At 41.8% G+C, this 26,234-nt stretch overlaps 1 protein-coding gene across 2 annotated transcripts in view; it reads left to right on the top strand.

Annotated features, from left to right (window-relative positions):
• The window catches only part of LOC122792927 (spectrin beta chain, non-erythrocytic 1-like), a 1,986,067-nt gene that overhangs the window by 1,753,162 nt on the left and 206,671 nt on the right, over positions 1-26,234 (top strand). For both annotated transcript variants that reach the window (XM_044060498.1, XM_044060499.1), the window contains one exon: positions 14,087-14,331. In XM_044060498.1, coding sequence (XP_043916433.1) covers positions 14,087-14,331 — 245 coding nt within the window. The remainder of the gene's footprint in view (positions 1-14,086; positions 14,332-26,234) is intronic.

The following is a 26,234-nucleotide window of genomic DNA, read 5'->3' as shown; positions in this document are numbered from 1 at the left end:
CTGCAGATATTTGACCAAGTTATTTGTTTAGGATCATCGCACTACAGTCAGAAATGACTTATTTTGCTGTGGTATTACTTGTTTTACTGCCTTCATTTATTAAAGTGTTTTTCAATATTTCTTTTTGAAAGTTTTAATATTCATTGATATATATCACTGGAGTTATAATAATTACAAAAGTTTTGTAGCCAACATTTTCTTCAAATGCTTTAAAATCACAACGTTAATAATGCTGTGCTTTTTCCCTAATAATACAGTATAATATTTTAATGATATTTTATGCATCTGTATTTGTTGTTCATTTGCTGTTGTCATTTACATTCTTTATCTTCATTTAGTAAAATTTATATTTATATATTGTTTACTTAGCTTTAGGTTCTGTGGATTTGATGATTTTAAAATGGTTGGACAATTTTAGTGAACCTGTCAGATGATGACAGTAGTTGCAGGACCTCTGTGTTAATAAATTTAGTCAACACAAGCAAGCCCCTTCTCATACCACCATTGCCACCCCCATATGACATTAGTAAGAAGAGCTGCTTCCAAACTTTACAATAATAGAAGCATTATGCATGTTTAGGACATGGTTCCACATCCTAACTGCACTGCACTTAATACCCCTTATGACTTTATTGTTGGTGCATGACAGTGCACCATTAACCACTTTGTTAAATCACAGACAGCTAACAATACTGTAACTGTACATATGTGCACATCCTACAGCTTCCATACCATACAGCTAACATACTATAACTGTACATATGTGCACATCCTACAGCTTCCATACCACACAGCTAACATACTGTAACTGTACATATGTGCACATCCTACAGCTTCCATACCACACAGCTAACATACTATAAATGTACATATGTACACATCCTACAGCTTCCACAACATACAGCTAACATACTGTAACTGTACATATGTGCACATCCTACAGCTACCATACCATACAGCTAACATACTTTAATTGTATATATATGCACACCCTACAGCTTCCATGACATACAGCTAACATACTGTAACTGTACATGTATGCACATCCTACAGCTTCCATATAATACAGCTAACATACTATAACTGTACATATGTACACATCCTACAGCTTCCATAACATACAGCTAACATACTGTAACTGTACATATGTGGACATCCTACAGCTTCCATACCATACAGCTAACATACTGTAACTGTACATATGTGCATGTCCTACAGCTACCATATCACACAGCTAACATACTGTAACTGTACATATGTGCACATCCTACAGCTTCCATACCACACAGCTAACATACTATAACTGTACATATGTGCACATCCTACAGCTTCCATACCATACAGCTAGCATACTGTAACTGTACATATGTACACATCCTACAGCTCCCATACCATACAGCTAACATACTATAACTGTACATATGTGCATATCCTACAGCTTCCATAACGTACAGCTAACATACTGTAACTGTACATATGTGCACATCCTACAGCTTCCATACCATACAGCTAACATACTGTAACTGTACATATGTGCACATCCTACAGCTTCCATACCACACAGATAACATACTTTAACTGTACATATGTGCACATCCTACAGCTTCCATACCACACAGCTAACATACTATAACTGTACATATGTGCACATCCTACAGCTCCCATACCATACAGCTAACATACTATAACTGTACATATGTACACATCCTACAGCTCCCATACCATACAGCTAACATACTATAACTGTACATATGTGCACATCCTACAGCTTCCATAACGTACAGCTAACATACTGTAACTGTACATATGTGCACATCCTACAGCTTCCATACCATACAGCTAACATACTGTAACTGTACATATGTGCACATCCTACAGCCTCCATACCACACAGATAACATACTATAACTGTACATATATGCACATCCTACAGCTTCCATACCATACAGCTAACAAACTGTAACTGTACATATGTACACATCCTACAGCTTCCATACCATACAGCTAACATACTATAACTGTACATATGTGCACATCCTACAGCTACCATACCACACAGCTAACATACTGTAACTGTACATATATGCACATCCTACAGCTTCCATACCATACAGCTAACATATACTGTAACTGTACATATGTGCACATCCTACAGCTCCCGCACCATACAACTAACATGCTGTAACTGTACATGTATGCACATCCTACAGCTTCCATACCATACAGCTAACATACTGTAACTGTACATATGTGCACATCCTACAGCTTCCATACCACACAGATAACATACTATAACTGTACATATGTGCACATCCTACAGCTTCCATACCACACAGCTAACATACTATAACTGTACATATGTGCACATCCTACAGCTCCCATACCATACAGCTAACATACTATAACTGTACATATGTGCACATCCTACAGCTACCATACCACACAGCTAACATACTATAACTGTACATATGTACACATCCTACAGCTTCCATAACATACAGCTAACATACTGTAACTGTACATGTATGCACATCCTACAGCTTCCATACCATACAGCTAACATACTATAACTGTACATATGTGCACATCCTACAGCTTCCATACCATACAGCTAACAAACTGTAACTGTACATATGTGCACATCCTACAGCTTCAACACCATACAGCTAACATACTATAACTGTACATATGTACACATCCTACAGCTTCCATACTATACAGCTAACATACTATAACTGTACATATGTACACATCCTACAGCTTCCATACTATACAGCTAACATACTATAACTGTACATATGTACACATCCTACAGCTTCCATACTATACAGCTAACATACTATAACTGTACATATATGCACATCCTACAGCTCCCGTACCATACAGCTAACATACTATAACTATACATATCTGCACATCCTACAGCTCCTATACCATACAGCTAACATACTGTAACTGTACATATATGCACATGCTACAGCTTCCATACCATTGCCCACATTTCAGGTGGATGACACAGTGGTGTATCATTCCCATTTGAATGAGTTCATATAGTACCAATTCTCATAGAGAATCATTGCTGGGAGCTGTTTCTAATACAGGTCCAGTACTGTTTCACTGTTTTTATTTATTTTCTTTACTTTTCCCCATTGTAGTTGTGTGATGATGGAGTTCGTGTATGTAAGTAATGGGATATGAGATGCAGTGGGTCTTCTGCATTTCAAGAAATGACATATTTTATTGTTCCTTCTGGTTAGTGTTAATCATGATAAGAATGTGTCCATGTTTGATGCTGAAGAGGAAAGCTTATATCTAAAGCTCCAAAACCTCCAAAGCAGGACTTTTCACATCCTTTGCCTTTCTGCCTTGGACCTTCATGTAATAGCTTCAACAGCTGTTGGTATGACATATTTAGCAGATGTTTTGATGCCTTCCTTGCCACATGCTGCTATATTGGAAAGAGATCAGCTGAAGAGCAGATGAAAGATCAATATTATTTAAAAGCCAGTTCTGTTGGTGTAGAGAGATAAAACCATAACTGCTGTTCAGTTGACCGGAGTTTGTGGCTTGGGAGGTGGAGGAGCTGGTCATTAAGGGAGAGCAGTTGATGAGGCAAGCCCTGCTCACCTCTTCCTCTCTCTCCTTATCTCTCTCTCTCTGGGAGAGGTGTGGGGGCACATTTCTGAGGTGTAGAGTTCTATCACAATCTCAGTAGGGAATTGGGACCAGTAGAGATGCTTGCCTTTCATGGGAGTTGGGCCTTAAATGGGATTGCCACTCATGAAAGTTAAAGACTCTCTATCCCTTGGGGACATAATTAACAGACATAGTAGCAACAGCTAGGGTTTAAAGTTAAAGTAATGACAATCTATGAAAGATGAGGGCAGCGCTTCCACTACTCCTCTCTTACTCTGTCTTGATGATTACTCACTCTTTACTGCCTCATGGAGATGCCAAAGGTGAAACTAAAGGATGGATTGTTAGGTGGTCATTCAGGCCTCAGCCCCCTGAGTGTGGTATATGAGGGATGAATGAGACAGGTGAACAGAAGCTGGGAAGAAGGCTTGACACTTGGTAGGGGAGGTCAGAAGGGGAAAAATGAGAACAGTGTTCAAATGACCACCAGTTCAGGGACATGTTGTGCAAGTAAAAAGTTAGTGATGAGGAGTCCTGAACTGTGGCCCTCAAGCCTGATTAGTCTTCCACTGTACCCTGAGTGGGCCCTACTGTTGTAGTAGTTTCTTCTTTTTTATGAAAGTTTAGAAAAGGTGTTTGCATCCTACTAGTCATCTGGCTTGTAGGAGCTGCATTGGAGAGGTTCCTCCTGTTCAATGCCTAGAAGAAAATCTAAAGTCAAAATTGCATCAGTTCCCACACTTAGTTCAAGCAGTAGTACTGATTCAGAGGTTTGAGTCACAGTGCAGCTTGCTATGAGAGGCTGACTCCGGATCCTAGGAATCATCTCGGGCTTCCTTACATTAAGTGAATAATCTTTGCCCAGTGCACTGAGCAGAGAATTCCCAGTGTATGACTGTTCTGTCTAAGCTTTCTGAAGTATAATGACCGTTTATCAATCTGCCTCAGATTACTTTTAAGAATCTCTTCCTTGTAAGGTGGAAGGCTACAGCAGCTTATGGAAAGGCCATTACTGACCCTCCAAGACTGGTACCATAGTCTCTGTAATCCCTTCTCAATACAGGGAGTTTGGGTCTCTGCACTGTCCATCATACATGCAATGCAAAATAGTTGTGTCAGTGTTTTGTTGTATAGTCATTATCCTTAACTTTTTTAAGTTTTGTTTGTTATGTCATCAATTTGGCAGTTTTTTTGTTTTAAATAACTACTTCAGACAGGAGAATTTACAGTCTGGGGTCAGACTTCTTTTAGAATCTGTATCGAGAGATGCTGTTTTTGCAGGCTAGAAGCAATGCAGTCCCAACTCTTCTCTCATTTCAGAGTTGAATTTTGTCATGACATTGCCAGCACCAGACTACTCTTCCATCACCCTGTCACTTGATAAGTTGCCCAAGCATGTTGTTTTAACATGCCAGCCCCAAGGAAACAGAAGCTCCGTTTGTCTTGGACTCTTTCCCTTAGCCCTAAGTTAGATGGTAGCCTTGGACTGCAAAGTTGAAAACAGGCTTTTTAGTTGTGTAGTAACTTAGGAAAGCATCATCAGTGAGTGGTTGATGCTGGACAATATATTTTTATCCGAAGGATCTTTACTACAGGACGTTGATAAGATGAGTGGGGAAAAAGCTGCAGGCACATGTCTGTTTTCTGACCAGATGTATAAATTAGTTGGCTATCCCTATTGGGGTTAAGGTTACCTTCCAATCTATAGCCATCTGCCAGTAGGCATTATGCCTTATCTTCAGTTTTATTTATTTATTTATTTTTTTGTCAAAGTGAATAGTAACCTGTATCTTACCCTCATTTCTTTGTTTCCTTTCTTGGCTTAGCAGGGACTGGGAAGTGAGTTTTGACAGTTTTGAGATTTTACTGTGTATTGAGGCTGCTAGCAGCTGTTCTACCAATTTAAGCTAGTCATTCTGGACATGTTTTGTACCTAATGATATCCCTGGAAATGACTGACAGTAAATGCTCTTGTGAGAGGCAGATCCCTCCTATGAGTTCTATTTGTTGCGTCTCTTTTCTGAGAAGGAATCTTGATGTAAAAGCATGAAAATGTTCTGCTGCTTTCAGCAAGAAACCTGTTGTAATCTTAGTTCAAGGGATATGTACTAATACCCGTGTGGGAGAGCCCTCACTGACCACAGGACCCTTTTTACCACACTCACCAAAGAAGGGAAAGTAGCACAAGGAGACTCTACATTGTTCTAGAAAATTGTGGCAAAGTGCAGAAAGGTGGGAAGTTAAGTCTCTCGGGGAGAAAAGCATGTTTTCAGTCTTTTCCTTTTGTGGTTGTTTTCACATGCACGGAGGTTATTCCTTGCACATACATAGTGGCCTTTTGATATTTGCGTTGTCAGCCTTTTGTTATCGACAGCACTGGTGCTTACATTTGGGTATCTCGGTTAAGGGCAAGTATTTGATATATAGTAAGAAGGTGTGGGGGCTTGCCTCTCACCAAAAATAGAAATGGTTTTCTGTTTTGCAATCTTGTGAGGGTCAATGATGTTAGTAGTGGCCTCCAAAGCTTTCAGCAAGAAACCTGTTGTAATCTTAGTTCAAGGGATATGTACTAATACCTGTGTGGGAGAGCCCTCACTGACCACAGGACCCTTTTTACCACACTCACCAAAGAAGGGAAAGTAGCACAAGGAGACTCTACATTGTTCTAGAAAATCGTGGCAAAGTGCAGAAAGGTGGGAAGTTAAGTCTCTCGGGGAGAAAAGCATGTTTTCAGTCTTTTCCTTTTGTGGTTGTTTTCACATGCACGGAGGTTATTCCTTGCACATACATAGGTTCATAGATTCATAGGTTCATAGGTTTATACTAGGCTATCTGCCCTAAGGCATTTATAAGCCTAGCCCAAATTATTGTGGCTTACGCCACCCCTTATATGAAAAAATACTGTGCCCATTAGTTTGTTGTGCCTCTGTCCAGCAGTGACACAGAGTTGATTCCTGGGGTAAACCTACGATCTCCCATCCACAGGTCTAGATTTCTCTTGAACAGAGTCAGCGAGGTGCTCTGCCTCACATGGACCGGGATTTTATTCCACAGCATAGGGAGTCTCTGAGTGATAAATCTATCCCTCCAGCACGTCCTATTTATATCCGTGCTAAGGTTTAAGTCGCTTGCTCTAGTGGTTTTGGTGGATTTGGATTTTTGAGGTGGAGCATGTCCATTAATTCGGGTTGGACATGGCCTTGTATGTCAGGCACATGTCACCTCTGAGCAGGCGGTATGCGACTGAATAGAGCTGGAGTTTCTTCAATCTGGCAGCATATGACAGATTTTGGAGTCCCTTTATCCTTTTGATGAGGAACTTTTGGGGTCTCTCCAATTGCTGCAGATGTCGGGTGAGATACATCCCGAATGGGGCATTGTACTCGATCATTGGTCTGATAAGTGAAGAGTACAGGGGAACAATGACCTCACTAGATCTGGATGTGAATCCCTTCATGATCAGGTGGGCAATGTAGAAGGTCTTTCTAACCACTTTAGCAATGTGAGTGTCAAAAGAAAGGCCACTGTCAACCTGGGTCCCCAGGTCCCTGATAACCTCTTCTGTGCTTAGTGGATTGCCACCTATATGGTAGCTTGGGGTTACCTTGTTTTTCCCGAAGGGTATGACTATACATTTTTGGCGTTTAACTTCAGGCCATGGCTCTGGCACCAGCTATCTGTTTCCGTGAGTCCCTTCTGAAGGATATCCGTGTCCGATGCACTTTCCACTATGGCCCAGTTTGCAGTCGCCTGCAAACTTTGTCAGCCAAAGTCCTCCCATGTTGGCCTGTACTTCTGAGAAGTAGATGCCAAACAATAGGGGCCAAGGACCGAGCCCTGTGGGACACCACTTGTGACCGGCTTGGAGTCTGACACAGCGCCAGCAACTCTAACCCTGTGGGTTCTGTCCTTAAGCCAGTTTGCAACCCATCTTGTGACATATGGGTTTACATTTAAGCTGGTAAGTTTTTCTACAATACCCGAGTGGGGTATTGTGTCGAAGCCTTTGCAAGGTCAAGGTAGGCTGTATGGACTGCCTTTCCCTCATCAATGGCCTTGGTGACTGTTTCAAGAAGTCAACCAAGTTCAAAAGGCATGATCTTCCCTTGACAAAGCCAAACTGGGTCGGGTCCAATGTCTGCAAGTCCCTATATCTTTGTTTATGAGCTCCATTATGATTCTCTCCATAGCTTTGCAGACTAGACTTGTTAAGCTTATGGGGCGGTAATTACCAGGGTCCGTAGAGGCACCGCCTTTGTGGAGTGGGACCACAGTTGCCGTACGCCACTCCTTGGGCACGTATCCTGTGGTAAGGCTGAGATTAAACAGCTGTCTTATGTGCGGGTTTAATTCCTCATTTAGCTCGTGTAGCACACAGCCGGGGACACCATCCGGTCCCATTGATGCTGTGTTTTTAGCTTTAGAGAGAGCAGCTTTCATCTGCGCATTTGAGATGTCCGGGAGGCTACACTCGGCTGGGATAGTTATCTCTCCTTTAGGGGGGGAGAAGGGGGTGAAGTTTGCACTGAACCTGTCTGCCAGTATGTTAGCAATGTCTGTGGGTTCAGTGATTTTTGTATCATTTTGGACTAATTCTGAGCATATCTGGGAGTTTCCACCCAGGTTCCTAACATAGCTGAAAAAGGCCTTATGATTGTCCTTTGAATCCATGGCAATTTTTCTCTCAAAATTGGCCTTAGTTGATTTTATGAGTGCTCGTATTTTTTACTAATAATGATCAGGGGTGACTTCCCTTTTATGGATTTTGTTCTATCATGTAATAGCTTTCTCCTCTTATTGTAAAGTTTGTTAATGGCTGGGGTCCACCAGACTGGACGTTTGCCCTTTGTGGAAAGAGTCTTGGTTTTATTTGGGATTGCCTGATCCATGCAGTCCTGGAGGTGTTCATAGAAGGCATTTGTAAGGGCTTCCAGCTTGGGTTGTGGTTTCCTCTGGCTCAGGGGCCTTGAAGGATACCACACCAGTCTTGAGTAGTGTGAAGTTTGCTTTAGAGAAGTTCTTCACTATGGTCTTTTTTGCTTGGGGTGGGGGCGGGATGTGGATTTCCAGTGAGATTAGTTTATGATCAGATCTCACCAATGAGGGATATACTTCGTGTGGAGCATTTTGTCCCCATGTTTGTGACAATGAGATCTAGTATATTTTCTCCTCTCGTGGGAACAGTGACTAGCTGTTCCATGGCATTTGAATTTATGAACTCCAGGAACCGTTGGGCTAGAAAGTTAGGGCTTGAGTAATGTTCCCAGTCTATATTCGGTAGTTGAAGTCACCCAATATGATGGTGTTTGGAGATACATTTATACCCTCCAGTGTCTTCAGGAAGGCTGTGTGGGGTTCCTGAGTTTGAGAGGGTGGCCTGTAGCATGCTACAATTTGTAGAGCAGTTTTGCCTATGGTTAGTTGCACCTGGATGGTTTCGAGCTTATGCGTTGCCACCAACCTGGAGGTGTGAGTATCCTTTATGAATATGGATACACCCGGTCCTTTTGTGGTGTGGTCCGGGTTTTGGGGGCGGAACGCATGATATGAGGTAAAACCTAATAGTGCCGGGGTGCTCTCAGGAGCCTTGAACCAGGTTTCAGTTACAGCACAGACATCGATGTTCTGCATACTGAGAAGGGCCTCGAGTGCGTGCATTTTGAGATTTAGACTTCTGGCATTGAGCAGCATTACCCTCAGTTTCTTCCCATTTTTGTTTTCTAGGGTGGTAGGTTTAGAATTTGAGCCTTGCCTAAAAAAGGCACTATGGGGGTGGCAAGAGCCTTAGCCAATATCCGGAATCCCAGGGGTGACAGGTGCAAGCCATCCCTTGTGAAGCAGCGTGGCTTGTCAAGCATGTCATCCCAGGCAGACAGACACTGGATCCCCTTTGAATGACACCAGACATTAAGCCAATTGTTAAAGCTGATCATCTTGTCTCTATATTGTGGCATCATTCTTGGTGAAGGAAGGATACTGCTCAGGGTTAGGGTCATACCTGCCTGGGCTACATAATCAGAGAGCTCCTCTATGTCTCTTTTCATGTAGTCCAGGGAGGTACGTCTCAGGTCATTCACACCAGCATGGACAATGACTGTGTCATATTTGTACTTGCCATGGAGTGACCCGAGTGCTTGTGTTATGTGGCGGATTCTAGCGCCCGATAGGCAGCTTACTGTGACCCTCTCCTTGTTCAGCCTGGTACGTCAGTGTGTCTGACTATGGAGTCACCTATGACAAGTATGTTTGGTGTTGTATTTGGCCTTAAGGGCTGTGACTGCTTTGCACACTGCTTTTGTGGTTTATGTGTTGCTTGTGGGGTGTCTTGAGGTAGCAGTTGTTTGGGTGTCTGCTTTGGAGGCCTCTGCTGTTTAGGTAAATTTTTACTCAGAGCCTCCGAGTATGTCTTTGTGTGTTTATGTGTTTGATTCAGTGGAGTGGTAGCATTATGTGAGGCTGGTTTTGTGGTGTGTGTAGTTGCCTTCTCCTCCTGTCTGGTCTTGCCAGTCCTGAGTTGAGAGAGCTCAGCCTCCAGTTTGGCTAAATAGCTGCATCTCTAAGTATTTGTGTTATGTGGGAGGAGGAGAGGGTTGTCTGCGTACATGAGGCAGTTATAACATTGCCTCAAGATTCCCAGATTCACCAGCTGGACCGGAGAGGAGATTGACAACTGACCTTTGGACATGCTAGAATAATATTGGGAAATCCTTAATTGAAAACAAGGGCCAGTGGGGAGTGAGGGTGTAGTGCTTTTAATTTTTAGTGCTGACTTATATAATTGCTTTAGTGAGCAAGTGCCAGGTAACTTGAGTGCAATGTGTTACAAGTAACTAAATGCAAAACGACAAACAGTAACTTTCTTTCAAGTGAAACAAGGAAATAAGTACAGTAAGCAATGCAGATATCACTAGTGATCCACAGAAGCTGAGAAGTTGTATTAGGTGGAATTAGCTTCCAGGGAAATAACAAGCAAACAAACAACAAGCATATAAACAAAGCTAGATTCAGTAGGCCTGGATCTAGTCTATGCTAGAGCAAACAAGGTGAACCAATTTCAGTAAGATACAGTTCAAATATTCAGGCACTATAAACCTTCAACCAGAAAATTCCCAGCTCAGAAGGGCAGAGTCCAGCCTCTTCTCCCACAAGAGTGCAGACCACGAACCTTCTTAATGTAAAATAACTGGCCTGAAGCCCAAGTGCCTAAACCAGAACTAATACACTTGGACACTGGGCTCTCAATCAGCAGTTCCCAACTTAGAAGGATGTCCTGCCACCACAGTGCTTGCCACAAACCTTCCTAATGTAAAACAACTGTTCTGAAGCCCAAGTGCTTAATCCAAAAGACTTGAATGATAGCTACACTTTAATCAAGTTACAACCAAGCAGTAATAAATACCATTGAATACTTTAGAGAATGTCTGGATTAGTGCTCAAGTTACACAAACAAAGCTAGATCCAGCAGGCCCGAATCCAGTCTATGCCACAGCAAACAAGGCGCACCAACTTCAGTAAGGAACAGTTCAGATATGCATGCACTATAAGCCTTTAACCAGAAATTCCCAGCTCAGAAGGGCAGAGTCCAGCCTCTCCTCCCACAAGAGTGCAGACCACGAACCCTCTTAATGTAAAATAACTGGCTTGAAAGCCCAAGTGCTTAAACCAGAATTAATACACTTTTAGAATAACAGACACTGAGCCCTCAATCAGCAGTTCTCAACCTAGAAGGATGTAAGCTACCTGTTCTGCCACAACAGTGCAGACCACAAACCCTCTCAGTGCAAAACAACTAACTGGTCCGAAGCCCAAGTGTTTAAACCAAAAGGCTTAGAATGAGTTACACCAAGCAGTAATAAATACAATTGAGTATTTTAAGATGATGCAAAAGTAAAAAGAAGTAGGTAAAAACACAAGTACAGTAAAAGCAGATGAATTTTTTTTTTTTTTTTTTTCTGAACAAGTGCTGAGATCAAAGAAACAGATTTGAGTGCTGAAACTAGAAAACTGGCTAGTTATAAGAAATAAACAAGCTAGAAGGCTTCCCTCAAACACAGAAGGGCTTGGGGGCTCAGAAGCCTACAAATAGTGGCCTTTTGATATTTGTGTTGTCAGCCTTTTGTTATCGACAGCACTGGTGCTTACATTTGGGTATCTCGGTTAAGGGCAAGTATTTGATATATAGTAAGAAGGTGTGGGGGCTTGCCTCTCACCAAAAATAGAAATGGTTTTCTGTTTTGCAATCTTGTGAGGGTCAATGATGTTAGTAGTGGCCTCCAAAGAATTTTGATGTCTTGGGTTTGAATTATTCACAGTGGACACAATCCTGTTCATTCATGGGACATGTACCTTATTTTAGAAAAAAATTAGTATGTATAATGGACAGCAGTCTTTCTAGTGGCCATTACTTCACCTTAAGGAGTTTCTGAGTTACAGGCATTATCTGTCAGTCCTGTAATCATTAATTTTTTACAAGAATAGTGTGTTATTACAAACGTACCCGACATTAATGCCCAAGGCAGCTGCCGAGGTAAACTTCAGCCTATCAGCCTAGCTGTATTTTTTCCTGATTAAACTTAACAGAGGTAAGCATGTTTGTACTGTATGGATATTAACAGACATCTTAGATTTTATGTAGACAGAATCTAATCTCTCTGGAAAGGTCTACAGTTGTTAGCATCCTTTGTAGTAAACATTTGCTATTAATTTTCTAAAATGACTCGTATTGGATGCCTGACTGCATTAAATTCTGTTATGAAATGCACAGTAAACTCTTGCCTCTCTCCCTAGAGGCCACACAACAAGGATGGTGAATATCGTTCATACATTTTCCAAAAAATGTGTCCTTATATGACATTTTGCAGCATGTTTGTGTGCTTCATTGAAATTATGTCACAAGAACTTTAAACTAGATGAGTAAGAAAGGGTTTTGCAATGGCTCACTTATTTGAGTCTATATGTGTACACTTTGGGTACATGGGTTTGTCAGTAGGTGCATGAGTGGAAGTGAACACACTCCACCTTGCCATCAAGCTACACATAGGTGACGTTTGCAGGAAAAGATGAGCATGAATAGGATAATAACCCTCCCTCAGGCAATTTCCTTCCAGTCATACCTCCACAGCCTGACTGTCAGAGACACACAGAGATCCACACCTTGTGCATTTCAGAGGCTGAGGATTTGTAACCCATTCTCTCTGAACTCAGTCAGGGACTATCTGAGGCAGAAAGAGAAAATGAATGCTTCCTGCATTTTGTCAGTAGCCTGTATAAATGCATTAAATGGTTGGATCAAGGAGCTCGCCTTAAAAGAGGGTGGTGGAATGCAGGCCTTAAATGAATAGAAAAATCAGATATGGTTGAACTTGCAGCAACCCCAGCACATTATTAAAAATAAAGTTTTCTTTAAGTAGGATGATACTGATATGAGAGATTTCAGTGTTAATTCCTTTCACAAGAACTTCTTTAGTGAGACATGCCCAGACCCTCCCCTTTCATCATTGCAGCTGAACTGCAGATTGTAGCTACATATACAAAAACAACAGAATATAGAAATAAAGGTTTATACAGTAATAAATCTCAATAGTTGTTTTCATTGCAGGAAGAGTTCCAATTGTAAGTGATAAACCGAACTTGGGACTGCAACTGTAAGTATTTCCAATATATGGGTCTGCGAGTGTGGTGTGGCTTCTGTTATTGTAAGAGCTGAGCAATTCACACTGGATGTAGAGCAGAACAGGAAAGGGTATACTGGTTAGGAAATGAACTCTCTTGAAAAGTGTTCCTTTATTATTTACAGATACAGTTAATAATCTTACATTGTTCCTCTGTCCAATGTTCAAAACATTTTTAAGACCATAATGGGACACATACTGCTCTAGAAATTTCAGTGAAACAGATAATTAGATTTATAGAAGAGATCAGAACAGGAACAGAAAGTGCTAGAAGTGATGGACTACGGTTGCTACCACTGAATGTATACATTAAGGAAAGGAAGTACAGGAGTGATATGACTTATATTTATAAAGTATAGAGATGAACTATGTTTTTTTTATCCATTAAGAGAGGGCATATATTAGGTGTGAGAGGTATGAATGGATTAATAATGAGAATCTCTAAAACATTACTCAGTGTGGTATTTGTGTGCAAATATGGGTGTCTGGAATGCTGTATTGGACTGGGTGGTGGAGGAGAACTCGTTAGTGACAAAAAGAAAGGGGTAGACAAAGGGCAATGGAGTCATAACAGGGAGGAGTCAACAGCAGCATGAGCTCTACAGCTGAATGGTCTGGATGTCATGTGACCTTTTTCAGCAGGATGCTTTCTTTTAGGTTAATCTTCTAAGAACTTGATGAGTGAATATGTAAGAAGTTGTCTGATTTATTATCACACATCTAGTTTAAGCTCTCTTCATACTGACAACTTGTACTGTATCAATCATTTGTGAATCTAGGTGAAGCAGATTCAAGATGATGCTTCTCGGCTGCAAAAAGCATATGCTGGTGATAAAGCAGAGGACATTCAGAGACATGAACGAGAAGTTATGGAGGCCTGGAATGAACTTCAGAATGCCAGCAATGCTCGTCGACAGCTCCTCATAGACACTGTAGAGAAATTCCGTTTCTTTAAGATGGTTCGAGATCTCATGTTGTGGATGGATGATATCACTTTTCAGATTGATGCCCAGGAGAGACCAAGGTAACTTTCACAAAGTAACTTGTCCTTCTGCAAAATAGAAGTTATGCAACATAATGTAAAAAATTACATACAAAGTACTCCACCATACTTATCCTTCCTTTACATTCTCTGTGATCTATCGCAACATGTTGGCTCTGAACTCATTACAGCTGAGTCATGCCTCCAGGTGTTTCAGCAGTTACTTCCTACTGACGTCTCAAGGAGTCAAATACTTTTGTTCATATTTGCAATATTAATTCCAAAACATTGTACCATACAAATTATTAGAAGTTTTCATCTTAAAGCTTACAAAATGGCAAGCACAGTTGTATTGATATTTCACCTCAAAGGTGCAAATTTCTAGAGTTGTCTTGGAGTGAATGAGTTAAAGGCATTTACCCATGGCAACTCTGTTTCTTCAGTAGAGCATCTTGGTAGTTTTGCCACTTGCCTGTCTTCAGAAAAAGATTATATGCACTGTTGCTAGATAGGAAAGTAAGAGTCCAATACTTATAACAGTTGTCTTCTAGAAAACTCTTTGTTGTTGTTATTGTTCATATTAGAGGTTGTACATACACTAGCATAGAGGCAGTTGGAACAGAACCACTTAATGAACATGGCCAGTTTATCAGGTTCCTTCTGTCTTGCGCATGTTTACTTAACAGTCTTTCTTAGTTTGTGGTTATGTTTGATTAAGTGTTTGTGTTTTGAAACAAGACATCCTGTTCACAAGTTTTCCCCTTTCCTTTTTATTTGATAACCAGGAGGCTCACCATGCCGAAATGCCTCTTTCCTCAGATGTGTACTTTTAGGATCCTAGATCATAGCAGTCTGAGGGTGGGAATGGAATCCAAGAAAAGTTAAATGTGTAAAACATACGAGTCATGTCAGTTGGCAGCCTTACTTCTTACACTATAGGGTAAGAGAGAAGTAGTTTTACAAACTGTCAAAACCGCTACAGTTGTGTGGGAGATCATTTAACAGTTAGTGTACCAAGGAGTGCCTGCTAGTGCGATTTTGCTTTGAGGCCATCAGAGTGCATAGGTAAGACATTCATGTGCACTTGCAACTAGGTTCACGTGATATTGAACCATTATGTCCAGAGCAGTATTCTGAGTGGGAGTGCAAAAACACAGAATAGGAATAAAAGAAAGATATCTTTGTTGCTCTTGAGAAAGTGTGACACATGATGTTAAAGGTAGCTCTCAGTCAAGCTCAATACAAGCGTTCTTCTAATGATGAAGCATTGTGGTTGATTCAGAAGGCAGTGTAGTCTCAGTTTACTTACCCCCCCCCCCCCCGTTACCTGGCAGGGGGATGCCTTCAATGGACTTCGTTTCCTTATAAGGTGATCCCACATCCTTCTCTTCTGAATTGTTCTCCACAGTGATTCAAATGTTTATGGCTTCTTTCAGCAGCTAAGTAAACTTTGTAAACTTTGACATTGACTGTTTTTGATATGCTTTAGATCTTTTAACACAGAAAACTTGGAGTACATCTCTTCTCTGCAGGAAAACCACATGTAAGCCATGGCCTCTGAGGACAGTGATGGTAAAGTTCTAGCTTTGCTGGTGTCCACTGTAAAGGGGGATTTGAAGAAATAGAATCTGTTATGGACGAGACTATAAAATGTGAAATTGTTCGATCTCGCCGTTTGTTCTTATGCACGGGTTCAAGCAAGCTCTGCATCTAAGAGAAGCTCGAGGTCCAGTTCCTATCCCATGATCCCCTGCTGCTTATCCCCCAGATCTAGTTTGCCACTGCAACAGGTCACGTCGACGAGAGAGCTTGGGCCAGTAAAACTTTATTTTTTCACGTTTTAAAAATAGTTTTTTTATCAATAGTTAGTTTAAAAGAGTTGTGTGTGTTAATTAGATATATCCTCTTTAATATTAGTAGTCATAGTTGTAGGAGCGGCTGCTGCTAGGCAATAGGCCGGTTGTTTCTGTCAGGGCTCTGGTGGAATTATTACTATCCTAATAATAATTATATCCATATATATATATATTTACTCTTAGTGTGGTTTGCTGTTATATTTACACTTATAGTTTAGTGTGGTTTGCTGTGTGTTTTTTCTACAGTAGTGTTATTATATTTAGGGTTAGCTTGTAGTTATGTCTGAGAAAGCTAAGTCAGGATTCAAGTGCTGTCAATGTGGACAGAAGATGTCCATTACTGACAATCATACCTCCTGTGTCTACTGTCTTGGCCCTCTCCACCTTCAGGAGGACTGTTCCATCTGTCACTCCTTTAGTGGAAGGGTCATGATGGAGAGACACAGTAAGCTTATTGAGAGGGGCCTTCTAAAGCCCAATTTTCAAGAGGCCTTAGAGAAGGCCGACCAGGCATCGAAGTCTTCGAAGGGGTCGAAGTCTTCGAAGGTATCAGAGCCTAAGTCTTCGGCTCCGAGCACCTCGATTAAGATTTGGTCACCGGCTCCACAGACCTTGGAACTGAGCATCGAACGGTTGTCTTGAATCGAGGCCCAGGTCTTGGAGCCGGTGTCAGAGGTGCCTCCATCTTCGATCCTTCGCTCGGTGACCTCTTCGTCCCCTTCAACCCATTCCTCCAGGGCGATGTTGGACACCGATGTGGATTGAGTGGTACAAAAGCTTATGGAGAACACGGCTCTGTCCAAACTCAATTTCGTCCCAGTTGGTTTCGAAACTTGAAGCCCTCCCTGTTCCATCCATAGATCCTCTTTCGAGACCCATTGAGTCTTCGGAGCCGGAAGTCGAGGACCTGATATTTGTTGATCCCCCGGTGCCAAAGCCTTCCTTAGTGCTGTCGGCACCACTGACCTCAACACCCTCGGAGCCCATCGAGGGGTCTCGGAGCTGACGGTCTCTCCTTGGTTTCGGGGTGGAGAGTCGAACTGAACTTTCGGTGCCAACTCTTCCCCGCAGGGCCTCGGTGCAGATTAGCTCGGCTCCGTCCTCTGGATCGGAGCCCGTGGCTCCGGCACAGGGGAGACTATCGTGTTCTTTGGATCCGGTGGAGTCCTCGGCCCGGGGCTCCGGTGCCTTCGACGCCATGAGGAAGGTCTTGTCTGGTCAGACACTCACATCATCAGAGTCCACTTCTCCTTCCCCGAAGGGACCGTGTTCTGCTTCTGCGCCCTCGATCCCCACCAAGCGTAGAGACCCAATGCCTCAGCCAGCCCCAGAGGGTGAACCCTGTTCCTCGGAAGCTTCACCAGATGCCCCCTCTGATGAAATTCCGAGGAAGAGATTGTGCAAGAGGAGGCACATTGATTCCCCACAGGAATCATTGACATTGGACACCAACCTGGATGAGTCAGAGGGGTCCCCACAGTCCTCCCCCGAGGATGTCTCGGAGACAATCCTGGATGCGCCTGTGCTCTTTTGCGGAAGCCTTTAAGTCTTCCTTTACTAATGCCCCCTTTGATGGTGCCTCCTTGTTTGGGCCCAAAGTGAAGGAGACACTCACTAGGTGCAAGCAAGAGGGAAAGACCCTGTCTGCCGTAGGGGTCCGTTTTTCCGCCCCCTCTAGACCGTACTCCAAAGGGCAATGAGGTGGAAAGATGTGGTTCTGGAAGACTCAGGGATCTTTCCAGTTTGCACCTAGCGATACCCCCTCCAGAGGCAGAGGAGTGGGAAGAAATGGAACCGCAAAACCAGGGCGACAGGGATACCATCCTTAGGAAGCCCTTCCAGCACTCCTGAGTGAAGGCCCAGCTGTCCTGCTCTGGAGGCAATCGGGGGTCAGGTGGCTTTATACCCGGAGGCCTGGCTAAATCTCACATCAGATTCCTGGGTAAAAAGCATAATAACCAGAGGATACGATATTCCCTTTCTAAACAAACCACCCACCCCAAAAAGATTCCCAGATGTTCCACCCACTCTGCGGGATCAAGCAGCCATAGAAGTACAAAGGCTGTTAGAAAAAAAGAGTCATCCAGCCAGTCCCCGTGGACCAAATAGGATCCAGAACTTACTCAAGGTTCTTTTTAGTTCCAAAGAAAACAGGGGACTGGAGGCCAATACTGGACCTCAGCAGACTCAACACCTTTGTGAAGAAGGAAAAATTCCGGATGGTCACGCTACAATCGATTCTTCCGTTTCTTCAAATGAATGATTGGATGTGCTCTATAGATCTCAAGGATGCGTACTACCACATAAAAATGGCCAGGCCATCCAGAGATCACCTGCGCTTCTGGCTGGGAGCCAGTCATTTTCAGTTTTGAGCTCTGCCCTTTGGCCTCACCTCAGCCCCCAGGGTGTTCACCAAGTGCATGGCAGTAGTGGCGTCTCACCTGAGATGACGGGGATTCCGAGTGTTTCCGTATCTGGACAACTGGCTCCTTACCACCACCACCAAGCATCACCTAGTGCAAGCCAAAGACTATGCAATCAACCTCTGTTCCAGCTTAGGAATAACAGTGAACTCCAAAAAATCTTCCTTGTCGCCTTCACAGCATATCTTATTCATAGTGGCGGAGTTAGATACTTCCGTAGCACGGATAAGACTTCCTCAGGCAAGAGTGTCAGCCCTGAGGGATCAGGTCTCTGTTCTTCTTCAAAACAAAAAAGTCCCCACGGTACAAGTCTTGAAAGTATTGGGCATGATGGCAGCTACCCTTATTTCATTTCCCCTAGGGAGAATGCACATGAGGATCCTCCAGTGGCTCCTCTTTGCTCAGTGGTTGGTCCAACGGTTACCATTGTCACACAGAATCTTAATCATGGAAACCTGCAAGCGGGACCTCCGTTGGTGGATAAGCAATCAGGAACTGACGATGGGGCGTCAGTTTGCACTCCCTGCCCCCGTAGCCACAATAACCATGGACGCTTCCCTGATAGGGTGGGGGGGACTTTTTCAAGGGAGAACAGTCCAAGGAGAGTGGTCGAAAATAGAGTACAACCTGCACATCAATGTCCTGGAGCTGAGAGCAGTGTTCCTGGCGTTGCAACACTTTCACGACTCCTTTCTAATAACAGCGCACATCCAACATCAAACATCATAGCGGAGACAGGTGGTTGGAGCCATCCTGTTACCTACTCAGTGTCCCCTCAAGATTCAAGTCGGAGGAGGAGATCTCTTCCTGGGAGGGGGGCCTTGCTTTGATCTCTCTTTTTGCTTCCTTTGAATGCCAAATGCAGAAGCGCTGCTCCCCCTACTCTCCAAGAGGGCCCCCAGGACGCACGATTGGCCCCCGGGTCTCTATGCCTTCCCTCCTATTCCATTAATTCCCAAATTTCTACAGAAAGCCAAAGGTCTGGGAAGGACGATCATCTTGATAGCACCATTTTGGCCTCGACAGATCTGGTTTCCCTTTCTTCAAGCTCACCAGATGGAGGAACCTTGGACTCTGGACCCAGTGCCAGACCTGCTGACCCACTCGTCAGGAGTTCCTCACCCATCTCTTCAGTCCCTCAAACTGACAGCTTGGCTGCTCCACTTCCCAACCTGGCCAGGTCGGACCTTTTATCCCCGGCAGTGCAGCACATTTTAGTTTCTTCCCACAAAGCTTCCACAAGAAAGCTGTATAGGAGCAAGTGGAAACGTTTTGCGTGTTGGGCCTCCAGACAGGGTATAGACCCTTTAGTGACCCCTATTCACAAAATTTTAGAATTTCTCTCCACACTCTTTCATCAAGGGTCCTCGATGTCCACGATAAGAGTTCAACTAGCTGCCATATCAAATTTTCATGTGGGTGAAGGGGGAGCTACAGTTATGTCCCACAGACTTTGTAGAGCATTTATGAAGGGTACATTCCATCTCAGGCCACCCATACGAAACCCGGTATTTCCCTGGAATTTGAATCTAATGCTGTCTCAACTTATGTTGGAACCCTTCGAGCCAGCTTTGACGTGTCCACTTAAGTATCTATCCTGGAAAACCCTGTTTCTGGTGGCAATCACTTCAGCTCGCAGAATCTCAGAACTACAGGCATTGTCGATTAGACCCCCGTATATAGTCTTTCACCCAGACAGCGTCACATTGCGTACTAATCCATCCTTTCTGCCGAAAGTATGTTCAGTATTTCATATTAATCAATCCATTGAGCTTCCCACTTTTTTCAGGAACCATTCTAATAAATTGGAATACATGTTACACAAATTGGACGTCCACAGACAGTTGAGATTTTATCTGGACAGAACCAAGGAATGTAGGAGATCAGATCAACTTTTTGTTTCCTTTGCGGAAAATAAGAAAGGACTGGCAGTGACAAAATGCATGCTATCTAAGTGGCTGTCAGACTGTATAAATTTTGTCTATTCATCCTCCAAGCAGTCTCTTCTGTTCAAACCTAAAGCTCATTCTACCAGGGCTGTTTCCACTTCTCTGGCCCACGCCGATCGTTTACCGTTGGATACCATATGTGCGGCGGCTACTTGAGCCAAACCTCATACGTTCATTACTCACTACAAAGTGGACAGGACCTCCAGGGACAGGGTTTCCATTGGTTCTACGGTTCTCAGGAATGTTCTTCCGTGAGCCACCCAGGGTTGTGGTGCTAGGGACGCTACCCGTGCGTAAGAACAAATGGCGAGATCGAACAATTTCACATAAAGAAGTTATGTTCTTACCATAACGTTCCATGTGAATTGTTCATCTCGCCTTTGTTCTTACAATCTCTCCCTCCATCCCCCTCCACGTTCTGGAAGAACGGTTATGACTGGTCTCCATCCCCCTCCACGTTCTGGAAGAACGGTTATGACTGGTGTCTGGTTGCTTTCTTGGGGTTACCTGGCACTATTTGCTTCCTTTAGGTGTACTCATTACTGTATGCCTGTCTGTATATAATTTGAGTATTTCAATCTCGTGTGGATGAGAGAGTTGGCAAAGGGGTTAGTTATGTTATTGAAGTCTGGTTTCTTAGCAAACTAGATCTGAGGGATAGCAGCAGGGGATCATGGGATAGGAACTGGACCTCGAGCTTCTCTTAGATGCAGAGCTTGCGATGTGGCCGACTCGGAGCCGAGGGTCGGCTCTGAACCCGTGTGTAAGAACAAAGGCGAGATGAACAATTCACATGGAACGTTATGGTAAGAACATAACTTCTTTCTATACATCATAACTATCATTGCTTCAACATATTCATAAAGTGTATAGTGATTCATTACTGACAGATGTAATTTTTTTGGCCAGTTGTCCCATGAAACATGGGGTTGACTTCCCCGCAGTGGCCATCATGTAGAGTTCCAACTACAAAGGGGAGTGCAGTGCAGTCCAGGGAATGATTAGGGAATGATTAGCTGTATCTCTTCACCTAGTGCTGCTTCATTGATGAAATTTAACCGTGGTGAATATCTTTTTGACTTTTCTGTTGAGATCTTTAATTTGCGATATTACTAGCTGTTTGCTATGTTCCAGTGGCATAGTGTTGGCTAAACCTTATGTTTCTTAAAAAAAAAAAAAAATCCACTTTTGCCATCTGAAAAGGTGGCAGTCCTGTGTTGGATATGATGATGTTCCTACTTAAGCAATATTGAATTTTTTTATTATTATTCATTTATCATTTTACAAACTTTTGGCAGTAATGCTTTTTCATGGGGCTGTTTAGATCACCTGCCATTGCTTATTTTTTGTGCAATAATTCTTCATGTGTCTACTGAATCATCTATCTTAAATCCTGAAAATATGGCCTATTGTTCTCATACACCCTGTCTGTTTTCTTTCTTTCCTTTTTTTTTTTTTTGTAAAAGAGTGTTCATGTCGACTGTGCTAAGATCGTTAAAGTTATTTAAACGTTTCAGTAGTGTTCCCTCCTTGCCTTCCTTATTCAGACATTGTACAGGTTATGCTCTGTTAGGCGCTCCTCATGACTTTTTTAGTATGGACCAGGCGCTATTTTTGCTGTCCTCCTTCAGAGTAGTTATACATTGTACCCTTGGGATGATGCACTGTCCAGAACTGCACTCAGTACACTAGATTGCTCTTTCTGGCTGCCTTTACAGAGGGATGACTTATTTTTTCTTGCTGCTGATGTCTCTTGATTTTCATCCTGGTATTTTGGTAGACTTCCCTGCTGCTTTCTCACTTTTTTCTTTACTTTAAGCTCATCTGGTGCAGTTATACCACTGTCTCTCTCCTTATTTGTTTTGCTGTTGCTTCCCTGCTGTGTGTAGTGTTTTTCTGAGTAGTTTCTTTGTTGTGTTATATCTTTCCAACAACTTTTGCCTTGATGTGTTACATGCTGTTGTTGCCTCTAATTCAAACTGTTTTGTATTGTTACCTGTTATGTGCACTTGGTGTTACATCTGAATCTGCTTTACCCAGGACAAGAGATTTAAATAAATAAAAATAAATATATATCCTTTGTCCACATGTTTGTGCTTCAGTCCTGATGCATAATGTAGTGTCATTGACAGAAAAGGCAGGGGTTTTTTTCCTTCCAGTTCTGCAGCATTGCTAATAGCATGGAAGACAACTGGATTTGATATAGTGCACTTCACCTTTCTTTCATCCAAGTGGACTCCATTTAAAATGAGCTTGCGTTTTGTGTTTCCCAGCTATTTTTTTGCTTTTTCTTTCTGGAACTTACAGTCTGATTGCTACTTCCAGGGCTTTCTCAGGTTCCTCCGTCCGTCTTCTACCTCAAATCATTTGCCAGCAGTGGAATTAAGTTCCTTTGGGTAATCTACAAATGCATACGCATGGATGAATCTAATTATGTGTATCACAAGTAGTGATCAAACTTACAAGTCTGCGACTTTGTGCTATATATCCTTTCAGATATTTGCAATTAGAGCAGTATTTTCTAAGCATATTTTTGTTTTCCACATGGCTTGTAAGCTGCAATTTCTTTGCTGTTCACAAAACTGGAAGCATTTTGCAGTGTGAAGCACTCCAAATGCTTCAGACCCTTTCACCTATTCATGCCATAAATTTCTGAACTCCCCTTTGTCCCTTAATTTCTGTCTACATGTTGCAGTACAATTCCCCAATTCAACAACCTCCCTTACATGATCTGCACATCATGGTAGTAAACGTGTGCAGAGTAGTCAATAACAAGGTCTTACCTCTTCACAACTGGCATGTCTCTGAATTGCAGGTGGGAATGTCGTGAGAGAAGGGTGTTTTAGTATGAGCCGTATGGCTCATGCTGGGCAATTAAATGAATTCCTGGGGTTATAAAATGCCCATGTCTTGATTTTTTATGCTTTCCATACAGCTCATGCTGAGCATTTATATTAATTCCTGGGATTATAAAATGTCCCATTGTTGATTTTTTATGCATTCTGTACTGCTAATGGTGGGCACTTAAATGAATTCTTGGGATTATAAAATGCAACTTTGTTGATTTGTTATGCTTTCCATCGTAAAATCACTTTTAAGAAGGCATTTTTCATATTTGTTACTGCTAAACACCTATTTTATATGTAGAGTTTTACACTGGTCCTTTTATAACTTTCCTGCAACACTCATCGGGCATATTTCTTATATCTGTTTTTTGTCTTGGAAGACTGTGCCTTTGCTGAAGATAATGGCACTGTTAACCTGTTTCATTGTCAGAAATGGTGCTGTATAACACATCAAAGAATTGATAAGACTGTAATTTACTGGGATTAACTGGAAACAACTGAAATGAGACTGGAATTAATATCATTGTTTGTTACTTACCCAAACTTGTGCTGAACAGGTTCCAGTCTCTCCTTTATGGGCCAAGTCTATTTGTACTTTTCAGAATGAATTCTGCACATGCTGTTGTTTGGTTTATAAATGCTTTATTAAATGTTAACAGTATCCAAATACTTTCTTCAATAACAGTACTGATAAATAATAACAGAGTGTAGAAATGTTGGAATGCTGGATAACAGTAATAGTGCTGATAAACATAGCCAAAGTTTCTGCAAGTGTATTCTGAGTCTTCTGAATAACATCAACTGAAATGTTCTTTTCCTCCTGAATAGTATGGGTATTTGACTTGGCTTCTGTGCTCAGGCTTGAGTGTCTGTTCTACAAAGATCTTTTTCATGTTGTTGTGTCTTTCGGTTTATCCCGGTTAGGGGTCGATAAGTCCAAAAACTAACTTACTGACTCCCCTGACCGTGTCTGAAGTATTTCCTAATAATGCCAAAACCCTGTAATCCTTTACACACCTCTTTAGCCTTAGTTTCAAGCCTTGTTTTAAATGTGCCTCACAGTGCCTAATGGTCTATTCTTTATCTAACATTCCATTGCAGCTACAGATATCTTTCCCTTGAGAAATGAACATTTTGACCTTCCTTTTGAAACTGAACTGTTTTTTTCCTTTCTACTGAACTGTCTTTCCTGCATACATGAAAACACAAGTCTGATTCTATTTTCAGGCCTATTATTTTTACCTTAATGTAGTATAGCGAACTCACTAAGAATACTCTCAGTAAAACAGCTCCCCTTGAGGTCCTTGAAGAAAGTTGCAGGGACCTTCTTTTGTAGCTACCTTATATCTGTATTACTAACAACTGCCACCTCACTTATAATCTGCAGATGTGTCCAGATAGATAGTGATCTCCTATATGGTGTCAAAGGTACTATTAGCTAATAACTCCAGCAACTTGGCTAATTTACATAATTCCCAAATATCTTTAACAGCTCCATATGCAGGAAATATACCTGCTCCAGCTATTACCGCATTACCTAATTCAATAGTCCTTACAGTCTTTAGTCTAAGTTCTGATGTATGTGTGATATATATATAAAACCTGCACATTATTCTGAAAATCAATGTCTTTTAATTCTGTGGTTTCTAAAACCGATTAGGCCAGGTAATTCTTTCAACCCTGCTGTTCCAGAAACAACATGGAGAAAATGCCATACACATCATTAACCTGTCTCTGTGAGTCTTCAAGTTAAGTTAGACAGAACTGTTAACCCTATCTCTGTATGCTGTAATGGTAAAATTACACTGTCTAATGCTTATGTTTTCTACCTTATGAACTGGTGCCTTATTGTACAATGATGTCTCTCTGTTATAGCAAATGAAACTTTTTTCCTGTTGTTCATAGATTTAAATCCTCAAACAGTGTACTGTTTAGTCCATTTTCTTTTTTATTATATAGCCTGTCAAGCATGATGGTTATTTTCTGAATACTAACTGAAATCGGCACTAGAGGGATACCTTTATAACTGTTCTTGAAGCATAATTACCATATATTGTATTAACATGTCTGTAAATTTTCAGCTAGATTTGTTAATAATTCTGTGTACCTTTTTAATTTCTATGTGCTGTAATAGATGTCTGCCTTAAATTTGTCTTGCATATCCTTCAAATATTTACATGGGATAATAGTTTACTAAAACCTATGCTTTCTGTATTTCAGATCCAGACCTTTGCATACTCTGTCAGTGTCCTTTTAACTTTTTAATACTCATATGAGTATAAATGTCAGATTCTGAAACTTGACAGAAATTTACATGAATGTTATATGTGGAAATTTGACTGAAATGTACTATACTGAACGCATGACTGAGTATGAGTGTCATATTCTGAATCTTGACTAAAGTTTACATTAGCATGATATGTATTTATACTGAAGATTTAAAATAGCTGTGTATATTCTGGAAACTAGCTAAACCTAATACTAAAAGGATATATTTTGCCAGTGTTAACTGAACACAGATAAAAGCATAACTGAAATCTGGTAAATGTTATATTCTGGAAACTAAACTAATAGTACACTTTTCTGTCAATATTGTCTTAACATAGATAAAAACATAAACTGAAAAGTAGTACTGTTATACAACTGTCTGAAAACATGAGAACATTTGCATACTTGTTTTAACTCTAATTTACATAAATACACATCTGTTGTACACAGATTATTTGTAGATAGTTGACCTGTACACCACAGCTCTTGCCAAGTTTACTGCTGAGATATTGGAGGTAGTTTTCAAGTGTCCTTTTATGTGTCCAGGCCTTTCAAACCTCCCTTTTTCCATCTGTTGTGCAAGGCTTAGTGACTTATGTTTTT

This window comes from Protopterus annectens, chromosome 2.part0 (genome assembly GCF_019279795.1).
Source record: "Protopterus annectens isolate FY-2018-M chromosome 2.part0, PAN1.0, whole genome shotgun sequence".
Taxonomy (NCBI): Eukaryota; Metazoa; Chordata; order Ceratodontiformes; family Protopteridae; genus Protopterus; species Protopterus annectens.
This window is presented reverse-complemented; position numbering and strand designations above follow the sequence as displayed.